At 42.5% G+C, this 12,270-nt stretch overlaps 1 protein-coding gene across 8 annotated transcripts in view; it reads right to left on the bottom strand.

Moving 5' to 3' along the window:
* The window catches only part of ITGA9 (integrin subunit alpha 9), a 435,888-nt gene that overhangs the window by 72,603 nt on the left and 351,015 nt on the right, over window positions 1-12,270 (bottom strand). For 2 of the 8 annotated variants that reach the window (XM_081527242.1, XM_081527245.1), the window contains one exon: window positions 7,034-11,859. The exons of the other annotated variants lie outside the window; for them this stretch is intronic. In XM_081527242.1, coding sequence (XP_081383368.1) covers window positions 11,761-11,859 — 99 coding nt within the window. In that variant the 3' untranslated portion in view covers window positions 7,034-11,760. Of the gene's footprint in view, window positions 1-7,033; window positions 11,860-12,270 lie in introns of those variants that run through there. 8 annotated transcript variants of the gene reach the window in all.

The following is a 12,270-nucleotide window of genomic DNA, read 5'->3' as shown; positions in this document are numbered from 1 at the left end:
TGCACAGAGAGACAATGAGATGAAAACAGGAAAGGTAAACAAAGAGGTGGAAGGACAGAGGGAGACTGTCTCACAATCAGAGCTCTTAAAGGAGAAGAAAGTGAAAATGGAGTGTGGAGAATATATAACGAGATGAAGAGAACAGATGAAAAAGACATCAAACCACTGAAGCCCAGCAAATCTCAAGCAGAATAAACAGAAAGAAATTCCACCTTCATATCAGAGTGAAACTACAGTTCACAACAACAAAGAGAAAAGTCTTTAAAAGAAACCTAGAAGAAAAAACAGATCCCTCTTTTGTTTGTTTGTTTTTTGCCTTGTAGCTTATGGTATCTTAGTTTCTGGCCCAGGGATTGAACCTGGACCATAGCAGTGAAAATGCCAAGTCCTAACCACTGGAACCACCCTAACCAGAAACGCTGGGCTGGATGAAGCACAAGCTGGAATCAAGATTGCCGGGAGAAATATCAATAACCTCAGATATGCAGATGACACCACCCTTATGGCAGAAAGTGAAGAAGAACTAAAGAGCCTCTTGATGAAGGTGAAGGAGGAGAGTGAAAAAGTTGGCTTAAAGCTCAACATTCAGAAAACTAAGATCATGGCATCCAGTCCCATCACTTCATGGCAAATAGATGGGGAAACAGTGGAAACAGTGGCTGACTTTATTTTTCTGGGCTCCACAATCACTGCAGATGGTGATTGCAGCCATGAAATTAAAAGACACTTACTCCTTGGAAGGAAAGTTATGACCAACCTAGACAGCATATTGAAAAGCAGAGACATTACTTTGCCAACAAAGGTCCGTCTAGTCAAGGCTATGGTTTTTCCAGTGGTTGTGTATGGATGTGAGAGTTGGACTATAAAGAAAGCTGAGCGCAGAAGAATTGATGCTTTTGAACTGTGGTGTTGGAGAAGACTCTTGAGAGTCCCTTGGACTGCAAGGAGATCCAACCAGTCCATCCTAGAGGAAATCAGTCCTGAATAGTCACTGGAAGGACTGATGCTGAAGCTGAAACTCCAATACTTTGGCCACCTGATGTGAAGAGCTGACTTATTTGAAAAGACCCTGATGCTGGGAAAGATTGAGGGCAGGAGGAGAAGGGGACGACAGAGGATGAGTGGTTGGATGGCATCACTGATTCAACGGACATGGGTTTGGGTGGACTCTGGGAGTTGGTGATGGACAAGGAGGCCTGGCGTGCTGCGGTTCATGGGGTCGCAAAGAGTCGGACACGACTGAGCGACTGAACGGAACGGAACCACTGGATTGCCAGGGAATCACCCCAAACAGATACCTATTAAAGCAGTGACAAATGTGGATAAAAAATAGGGTCCTACCGTAAAGCACAGGATATATATTCAGTATCCTATGATAAACCATACTGGAAAAGGATGTGTATGTGTATGTGTGTGTGTGTGTGTGTGTGTGTGTGTGTGTGTGTGTGTGTGTGTGTGTGTGTGTGTGTGTGTGTGTGTGTGTGTAAAGAACTGGATAACTTTGCTGTATAGCAGAAATTAATACAACATTGCAAAATCAAGTATGACAAAAGTAAAACTGTCAGTCACTCAGTCAAAAATGTACAACTCTTTAAGACCCCATGATCTGTAGTCTGCCAGACTCCTCTGTCCATGGAATTCTCCAGGTGAGAATACTGGAGTGGGTAGCCATTCCCTTCTCCAGGAGATCTTCCTGACCCAGGGATCAAACCCGGGTCTTCCACGTTCCAGCCACCAGAGAAGCCCCAAATCAACATATTTAAAATAAATTTTAAAAAAGAGATGGCAAATAGATTGACGGCTGACTTCTTAATGGTATCAACAGGAGTCAGAAGAAGATGAAATGATATATTTATCCATCAAGAGAAAATAATGGCTGAGTTCTATACCAGCAAGAAGTCAAGAATTTAGTGGATTAAAGAAGCTTCAAATAAAACAAAACTGAAATAATGGCCACCAACAGACTTTCACACACAAAAAAAATTCTAAAGGATAGACTAGGCAGAAGGAAAATGAGCCTGAGAATAAAGATCTAAGATAAAAGAAACAGTGAAGAACAGAGGAAGTGGGATATACATGAGCAGTATTTTGACTACAGAAAGTCATCACGAAAAAACAACAAAAACAAAGACTTATGAGGTTGATGTAAAATATTAAAATGCTTTAGAAGAGCTATCAACTTTAGAGTGTGGTAGTTTAGGCAAGTAAACTATGATAAGTCTTAAAGTTCTAGAGTATCTGTGTATCCACTTAAAGAACATAAGAGGAAAGACTCATGGGGGAGGAGTGGAATGTGAATAAGAAGAAAGAAAAAGAAACTTAAGATAGGCAAAAAAGGCCTCACAAAATAAGATGGGAGAAATAAATTCAATTATTTCATTAATAACAATAAGTACAGATAAACTAAATGTTCCAGTAAAATGATAAACATTGTTAGAATGGATTTTAAAACCCAACTATATTCTGTTTACAAGTGACACATACAAAATATAAGGATAGAGAAAGGCTATAAATAAGCGAATGAGAAAAGATATGTTGTATAAATACTAACTAACCAACATAGACCTGAAGACAAGAAAGTATTACTACAGAAGAAGATCACTGCATAATGATAGAATGTCCAATTACATCTGGAAAAGGCAGATAAATGAAACTTTTAGGTACTTAATAAAATAGCCTCAGTCCTAAATAAAAGGTAAAGATGGACAAAACTAAAAAGAAATAAAGAAAAATCCACAGCCATCATGGGTATGGAGAGAGAAACAGGATGGTTTGAGTGATCCTGAAAGTTCTCAAGCTTGCCTGGCAATGAATGCTGTACAATTTTCCAAATATTCACACAGATGATTTCATATAATCCCATAATAACCCCCTTTTTCCTCTATTCCTATATTGCACCCTCCCTCCATTGGTAACCACTAGTTTTCTCTCTGTATCTATGAGTCTGCCTCTTTTTTGCTTTATTCACTAGTTTGTTGTATTTTTTACATTCCACATATGATATAATACACAGTAATTGTTTTTATTCATCTGGCTTATCTCACTGGGCATAATGTCCTCCAAGTCCATCCATGTTGCTGTGAATGGTAAAGTTTTCATTCATTTTTATGGCCTAGCAGTATTCTACTGTATATATATGTCACATTTTCTTTATCCATTCATCTGTGGATAGACATTTAGGTTGCTTCTGTTATCTTGGCTGTTGTAAAAATACTGCTATTAACATTGTGGTGCATCTTTTTGAATTAGTGTTTTTCTTTTTTAAAGAATTTTTGGCAGGGACCCTGATGCTGGGAAAGATTGAAGGCAGGAGGAGAAGGGGACAACAGAGGATGAGATGGTTGGATGGCATCACCACTCAATGGACATGAATTTGAGCAAACTTCAGGAGATGGTGAAGGACAGGGAAGCCTGGTGGGCTGCAGTCCATGGGGTCACAAAGAGTCAGACATGACTCTTAGTGACTGAACTGAACTGAACTCTGATTGGTTGTAGCATGGGAGAAGACTGAGTCAAGGGTGACTGCAGCGATTTTGGCCAAAGCAAGCAGAAGAATAAAGGTGTCATTTCCTGAGATGGGGCAGCAGCAGTCCAGCTCTGAACATGCTCAGTTTGAAAAGCTAATGATCTAGCTGAGTAGTGGCTGAATATTACAAGCTTAGAATTCAGGGGAGAGGACCAGGCAGGAGGCACCTGGGTCCTGTAGGTGACATGGAATGCCAGGAGCTTGGATTGGGGTCTCCAAGGAGTACAGATGGAAGGGGTTCCAAGGTCTCAGCTCTGATCTCTTCCAACATCTAGAGGCTGGGAAGAAGAATGGGAACTAGCAAAGGAGACAGAAGTGGCCAGGGAGGTGATGGGTGTGCTACTGTGGAAATCTAATGGAGAGACTGTTAGAGGAAGTGAAACTGATTGCAGAAGAGGAAACCCAGATAGCCGATAAGAATATGAAGAGATCCATGTGTATGGTCGTCAAGCACATTCAAAGCTAACTCATACAACACAGGAGATTGGCAAGAGCGAGAATTCCATGTTGGGCAAGGATTCAGGGACAGGCACTCTGCTGAGAGCATCCACTGTGTAGCCATTTCAGAATCTGGAGAATGAGACTGTAACCATGTTAAAAATGTTATGTATGTAATATGTACCAGGAGAGATTGTACCCAGTCCCTTCAGGGGACATGGGGGAGGGTGTTCGGTGCAGCAGGAGGGTGGAAGCAGTCAAAGGTCTCCTTCAGAGAGACTGGAGAAATAAACTGTGGTGAAAACAATGTAGGATGTAGTGCTGCAGCTGGAAACAACAAACTAGATGTAAACAAAGCAACATGAATATATCCTTAAAGAATAAAAACACAGCCTTTCAGGCTCACTACCATTTAAGAGAAACATAAAATAATACCATGTACGTATACTCCTAAGGACATACATTCAATTCATTAGACTTGGTGCCTCTAGAAGAGAAAAGAATGTGAATGGGGATGGCAGGGGCTAAACGAGAAAAGCAACATAACATAAAAAATGAATATGATTAACCAACTCTGCATACCCCAGAGTTGCATAAATAAAGGTATTCCTCTTGCTCAAATTCAGTCAGACTCAAGAATTTGAAGGACACATGTTAGGGCTTAAGGCAGCTATATTCTGAGTGTCTTACACCCGTGGGTACAGCAACTGTTAGTTGTCTTTAACATGTATTCTCCTCTTATTCATTAATGATCCATTCCCCAGCCTCCTTTGCAAGTGAATGCATTTATATGACTACTTTTTGGTCAGTGTTGTATGGGACTTCTGAGAAGGCTAGTGAAAAGGGAAGGGGCATATGCCATTTTATCCTCCCCCTCTATTGCTGACTAGCAATGTGGATACAATGGCTGGTACCCTGGTAGCCATATGGGATCATGAGGTAACTTTAAACCACATGTGTAGAAAGAGAGAAGCTGGTATCCTGATCATCCATGAAGCTTGATGATGATCCTGATCATCCAATACTTGATGCCCCACATCCAGTCTTCTTTTATGTGAGAGAGGAACATACTTTCAGCAATGTTTAAACCATTGCTATTTTGGATTTTTCTATTACATGGAGCAAATGCTCTTCTAAGTGATAAAGTAGGTTCCAAATAGATGTCATATTGGAAAGGATTTCATTTTTTCCAAATCTGCTATTTCTTAGAAGAAAGTTTTCCTGAAAATTCTTTCAAAACTGCCCCCTGCTTATTCATTTATTTGGTGATTTTGTGACTTCAGAGCGTAGTTTTTATACACCTATTGAGATTTATTTTAATTTTTAGGTATTTTTTCAATTATAGAAGAATCATATTAAATAAAGTACACAATGATCTGGACTAGACTTTGAGGTGAAGCAGAGGTTTGGCAGCAGGCCCAGACAGCACAGCCTCAGATTTAAGTGTAGAGTGGAGATATTTTGTTATATCCACGTTAGTTGGATGTTACATAGAATGAATGGACATGATCTCAGGGTCAGGGACTTTGCTGATCCCTGCTGCAGCTGCCAATGATTTGATAGTGCAGACAGAGCTCTGATTTAGCACTCCCATGAATTCTATTACTAAGCATAGTATCTTGATGAATAGATAGACTTTAAAGGACCAGAGGTAATCCAGTGGATTATACAACTCCTAATTGAACAGGAGGCACACTTTACTAATTGGCCATTTTTCTTCCTCTTACTATTGTATCTTTGATTCCTTTGAGTTAGTCAAGGCCTTTTCCTGGATTAAGGCAACAGGAGAGAAGCATATTTAATCAGCACTAGTGATCTGACAGGTCTTGTTAAGTCAGGAAGCATTCAGAATTAAAAAGTTTGGTTGGACTTTCTCACTAGACCATTGTCCTAAGTGTGTCAGGATCATCAGTGATCTTTGCTGTAAACAAATCTCTTTCTTTCCAGACTTAGAATTTGAGATCTCTTTTGGCTTAGCAATCCACACCCTCTCAGATGTAACATTATTTTAAAAATAATTTGCGTATGTTTCACAGTTACATGCTCACTATAGAAAATGAAATTTCAGACAAGTAAAAACAAAATGCAAAGCAAAACCATTGACAATCCCATCTACCTAAAGACAACAGTTTTTAACCCCTTGGTATGTATCTTTTCAGATCCTCTCTATATTGTGGTATATGTGTTTGTGTGTGTGTGTGTGTGTGTGTATGAATTTTAATCATGGGCCAATAAAATAAATCTTAGTAAGTATAAAAGTAGTAATTAATGAAATATAAAGGAAAACCCAGTAGATTTAATTGGTATAGCCAAAGATTTATCAAGACTTATTTTTGAAAAGATCAATAAAATAGGCCTTTGTTGGCCTCTTCTAGGGAAAAAAGAGAAAAGCACATGAACACCATTTGAGATAAGAACAGGAAGATAACTAGACAGATGGAGGAGATTAAAAATTTAAGAGAACACGATGTTTGTAAATGTGTAAGGATGCTACCAAAAGGCTCCTGGGAAAATGCTTCCTAACTGGTAGATGCAGGAGGACTCAGTCTACTAACAACAAGGAACCTGTCCCATTCAATTTGGTCACATTCACCCTAAGACCATCCTTCCTAAGACCTAAGAGCTGACTCATTGGAAAAGACCCTGATGCTGGGGAAGATTGAGGGCAGGAGGAGAAGGGGGCGACAGAGGACGAGATGGTTGGATGGCATCACCAACTGAATGGACAAGAGTTTGAGCAAACTCCGGGAGATGCTGAAGGAGAGGGAAGCCAAGCACGCCATAATCCATGGGGTCACAAAGAGTCAGACACGACTGAGTGACTGAACAACAACAAAATCCTACGGCCAAGGTCCCAGGTGTTGCCCTGGGTGGGTGAGTGACGCACAGAGAAGGTGAGGACCATGGAAGGAAAGATCACGGACAGTTCGACCACACAGAGTGTGTTCTTTATGTACAATTAATTAGATGGACCTGTTCAGGCTCTTTAAATGCTCATGCTGTATTACATTGAAACCCTATCTTCAACAACCTAAAAAGGCAAAAGAAATTACAGACTGAACTCCTGAATCATTTGCAGCCATTTTTTTTATTCCAAACATGTATTTTTGTAAACCTGCATTTCCCAAACAGTGCAAGTGAATTAGAAGTGACTGCATAGACTTGAATACAGGTGACTTTGTGAAGAGGAACATCCCTCCCACAAAAATTCAACAGAAACATGGATGCATCAGTCAAGTTCTGGAAGTGAACTAGCGTGGGTGCCTGCCATGCAATTAATCACTCTTAAAGCTTTTAAACTCACTCTGCCAGTCACACACTAGAATTTGAAAAAAAAAAAAAAAAAAAAAAAACCTTAACACAGGCTGAATCATTGTGCTATAAAGCATTGCATCACATAGGATATTTCATTATCCCCCTCACATGCTGAAAATCAGAAGACATTCTAGAAGATTCATTTTGACTCTACTGCCACTGTATCCTAACCCTTCAGCCATTCTTTGCTTCAAAACATATTCTCCACTGTGTATCTTCTTGCTCTACACAGCTAAATAAATCATGGACTAAAACCCTACGTACTTGGAACATTTCTAAGGGACAGTGGTTTTCTGCCTTTAATCTGCTAAAGGGCCATTTCCCCCAAATGCCAACCCTTTATTCTGCCTCTACACTTCAGGAAGTCTGAATCAGGTGTAGGTTTATGTGTAACCCATGCACAACTGCATTCCCCTGCCATGATGACTTCTCCAAAAATAAAATAAGCTTTCTAAAAATGACTTTGCTATGGTTCCACAATTTGCGTATCAGCACCCATCTCAACCACCTAAGGGATCTGCTACACGTTCACAATGGAAACGAGTCCTGGATGTTTCTAGGAGGCCTGCTGGTTTTGTTTGGAATCTCCATGCCTCTGGCTCCAGGGCTGAAGGCTACATACGACTTGGTAAAGGAAAACTCTCTACTGGATTTTCTACAAAGCTTAACCAACTTCAGAATGCTGATGGCTTGGTGATGCTGATGGAATTTTTCTGAAGAATTGACTGACAATGCCTCAGTGACTTCAGTAGCAAGTGATTCTGGACACATGCCTATCAGTTACCATAAAACCACTGGACCCACTCACTACTGCCAGTGACCCTTCATTCCTGAACCTCATGGCCTCTGTGACGGGTTCAGGGCTCACTTAGGGGATGTTCCAAACTCCTTAGTCCATGTAAACTGAGCATAAGTGAATCATTCTTGAAAAGGGGGCATTCTCTCAGTTTCTACAAAGGTCCTTTTTTCATATTTAAAAAGCATCTCAATCCTTGTGAGAGCTGATGACAACCCTATTGAATACACAGTCAAAAGCTGAAGCTGACAATGCTGTGCAAGAGAATATCAGATAGCATTCCACAGAGAACCCACAGAGGCAGGAAAGATAGAAATTGGAAGGTGCTGTGGAATCTTAAAAGAACCTTCTGGAGAAGGAACAAAGACACACCAACCCATTCAGTCTGTTTCCCTCAAGAGCCTACTGATGGCTTCTGAACTGGATGGAGCTGGTGAACTGGCCAAGCTGAGAGCCCTGACAACCTGCTCGACTTCCCTCTCTATGTCTGTGCTAACTGGTCAACTCTCCACTCCCTGCAGCCTGCCTGCTACTCAGTATCAGGAGATAAGTAGAGGTACGCCCTGCCCCAGACTGGCTGCCAGTATTTGCTCCAGCAGATGCCAAGCATGATTTTCTTAAAAACTGCCCTATTTAGTCTTAGTAATCTATGGGATATGTGTTCACTCCTGAGTGTCTACCACTCAGAAGCACATGGATCCTAGCTCTGACACTGGTTATGGAGTCTGCCCTTCCACCATTGAGGCTGCAGAACTGTGGGCCTGCCAGTTATCCTGTTACACTCTCACCCATGCATCTGCACCCCTTGCAGGAGGCTGGTGAGTGCCCATTAATGCATTTAGTCAAAGTTGTGGATGGAGTTGTCCAGGTCTACCACCTAAGAATCCCAAAAGGTGAAAGTGAAAGTTGTTCAGTCATGTCTGACTCTTTGCAACCCCATGGACTATACAGTCCATGGACTTCTCCAGGCCAGAATACTGAAGTGGGTAGCCATTTCCTTCTCCAGGAGATCTTCCCAACCCAGGGATCAAACCCAGGTCTCCCGCATTGCAGGCAGATTTTTTTACCCGCTGAACCACCAGGGAAGTCCAAGAATACTGGAGTGGAAAGCCTATTTCTTCTCCAGTGGATCTTCCCGACCCAGGAATTGAACTGGGGTCTCCTGCATTGCAGGCAGATTCTTTACCAGCTGAGCCACGAGGGAAGTCCTAAATGATTCATTAAAGGACACCAAGAAACAAGCAAGAGTCTGTCCAAGGAGAGCTGCAAATGAGGTTTTGTAAAGGAATCCATGCTCTATGCTCTACTGTGGGAAGATCTGTCTCCCCCAGGGCAAAGTGCATGATGGTATTCCCAGGGGAGCCACCAGCACTCAGCACAGTGCCTCAGGCACAGCTGGGGTCCATACAGATCTGTCCTAGGTGAACTCTCAGTGAGAACTGGTTTCTTTGCCTGCATCTGCCTGTTGTTACCTCAGGGCTTCCACCCCTCAGTGAGAAGCTGTATCTTTAACTTCCTTCTAAGACCAGCCTAGCTCATGCCCTTGACCCTCTGGCTTCTGTCTACTCCCATGGTCACTGGGAAGGGAAGCATGATGCATTTCGTATCTTCCTGTATCAGTCAATTGCATAAAAAACAAAGACACGCGTGCTCCATGCCAGGTTCGCAACCGCCCAGCACTCTCATGATTTTGCCAAAACTTCAGGTATCTTTGCAAGGACTGGCCAAGTATGTGTATAGGAAAACCTGTCTCCCCTGCAGTTGAGTTCTGTGTCTTTTCAGCAACACTCACAGGCCCCTTACATGTTAGCCTCCAGTCAACAGGGCCCTAGGAGAGACATGCCCGGCCTTGTTTCTTGTTTCATTCTCATCTGATGCCATCTGTTTGTACCTGTGGCTTGAGCAGGCTGTGGTAAGTCACTGAGGACTCTGTCAGACCCTGTTCTTAGACACATTTTCCTTCATACCAGATGGTTTTCCAGCAGTGGCAACAGCAGCCGGGGCTGCTCACCATTACTGAGTGTTCACCACAGGCCAGGTGCAGTGCTCAGCATGCTACCTCCACCCTCTCCTTGCCCTTTCAGAGAATCACACTGCACTCAAACCTGGACAGACTGTGCATCTGGTAATAAACACTGTCAGACAGAGAGCTTGCATAGTGAAGGCCCTAACTCGGCCTTCAGCACTGCAGGGGATAGGGGATAACATCAGTGCTATACCCAGAGCCCTTTGTATCATTTCTGTGTGCCTCCCAGGTTGGGGTGCAGCTCTCTTTTTGAGGACTGTTCCTGAGCTATAGGGGCTCTTTTGCTGGCACGAAGTGAAAAAATATTTACATCTCCCCTGGGTGCAAGACTCTGAAAGCTCAGCTCCCTTGCTGTGGGTTGGTACAACTCTGAGGCATAAGTTACTCTCCAGAGCCCCTGCTGCAGGGTTAGGCTGAAGCCCCCCTGCATAGGATGTGCCCTGAAATGACTCCCTTACGTGGCTTCCTCCCCTTTCCTGTCCTGCTTCCCTCATGTCTTCACTGGCGTGCCCTGGGGAAACTTCCTTAATAAGTTACTATGTGAAAATCCTTGTCTCAGGGTCCACTTCTTAAGAATTCCACCTAAGACACTATTTTCAAAAAAAGACAGGTTGAATGGTCCTCTCTGGGAAGGACTCTGCAATTACCATTAGCTGGGACAGCAAGAGTGTTAGGGACAATGGAGACCTCTGACTCAGATTACCATGAAAAGGCAATACATCACAGCATTCAGACACAAGTCTCTGCTTGACGGCCACTGATTTAGTCCTGGTGGTATGTGGGCTCTGATGCGCTTTGTCCAGGATGAGAAGCCACTCGGAGGTCTACCAGATAACCAACTGGCATTGCTCCAATCTTTCATGTCTTAATCCAAGTGAAGGAGGGTAAAATGTCTGCTCTATAAGGTGATGCAGAGCAGGCCTCAGGAATCAGGTTTTTCCATCCAAATTCCTGCTGGGAATCTTCCAATGAAAGGTACAGATGAAAAAACACTCTTGGTTCTTTAGCACATTACTTCACACTTGACTCCAGGCAACAAAGACGTGAAATGTCTTCGCGGTCAACCCGAACTGTAGTTGATCTATAGCACCACCTGCTTGATGGATTCATCACACGAGGTTTCTTCAGATGATTCATCTGCAAGTCCTTTTTTTAACAGCAAGTTCCATTCCAAAGTACAATAAGGTCTTTTTCCTTTAACATTTATATAATGTACATGTTATTTCCAAGATTTCAGGCCAGATATCAGTGCTTGAGTGAACTATATAATCATTTAATAGAAATAATAAAACATCGATACAAATATAAAGACATAATCAGTATAAAAGGCTTATATTTATAAAAATACTTTTAGGTTAACAGTTTTCCCCTGAGGGTTGACCACACTTGTTGCATCCATAAATATCCCCCGGCTCTGCAGCCGGCTTTCCAAAGTTCGGAGTTCAACTGGAAAAGGAGGTGGTGGTGGTTCCAGTCAGGCGACCTGGCTGAAGTGGCTGCCTCAGGTTGCCACCTGGGCTTGAGAGAATGACGACAAGAACAGCATCGTGGGGCCTCCGAAAAATCTGGAGAAGATTCTTTCTTCCAAATATGGAAGATACAAAGATCGGGACGACAGGTGAACGATTGGGCCACGTCACGGGGTGGGGGGGTAGCGGGTCACTGGTTTTTCTGGACCCAGTCCCAACTGTCTTCATTCTCTTTTCGGTTCTTCTCAGCTTCAATGATTTCTTTGTACCTTCTGCGAAAGAAGCCCATCTGAAAGGTAGAAAGAGGAGAGGCTGGGTTAGAGATGCTGGAGAATCAACTGTTTTGGTTTCAAAGCTGCCTGGCCCGGAAGGAGGCATGATCTACTTACAGTGCTGGGAAGGCCTGGAAAACTCCTCAGACCAGGCTGATTTAGAAGCAGTGTTACATGGAGCCACTCTTCAAAATGCATGGGTTCCCTGAAGGCTTTCTTATGATAAGCTGTTTGTTCCTTGCAATGCACTTCTGGTGGAGTGTTTCCCAAACTCTGTGCTGGGGAACACTAGTTATTGAGCTATTCATAGGTTGTTTGGGAGTAAAGAGGTTTTGTGGTCAAATAAGTTCGGAGATGATGTATTCTTTAAGAGATTTGTAAGGTACAGGAGAACAGTAAAGGATCAAATTAACCCTTTTAGGAAAGGA

The sequence above is a fragment of the Giraffa tippelskirchi genome, chromosome 9 (genome assembly GCF_054371585.1).
Source record: "Giraffa tippelskirchi isolate mGirTip1 chromosome 9, T2T-mGirTip1v1.2.pri, whole genome shotgun sequence".
Lineage (NCBI taxonomy): Eukaryota > Metazoa > Chordata > Mammalia > Artiodactyla > Giraffidae > Giraffa > Giraffa tippelskirchi.
This window is presented reverse-complemented; position numbering and strand designations above follow the sequence as displayed.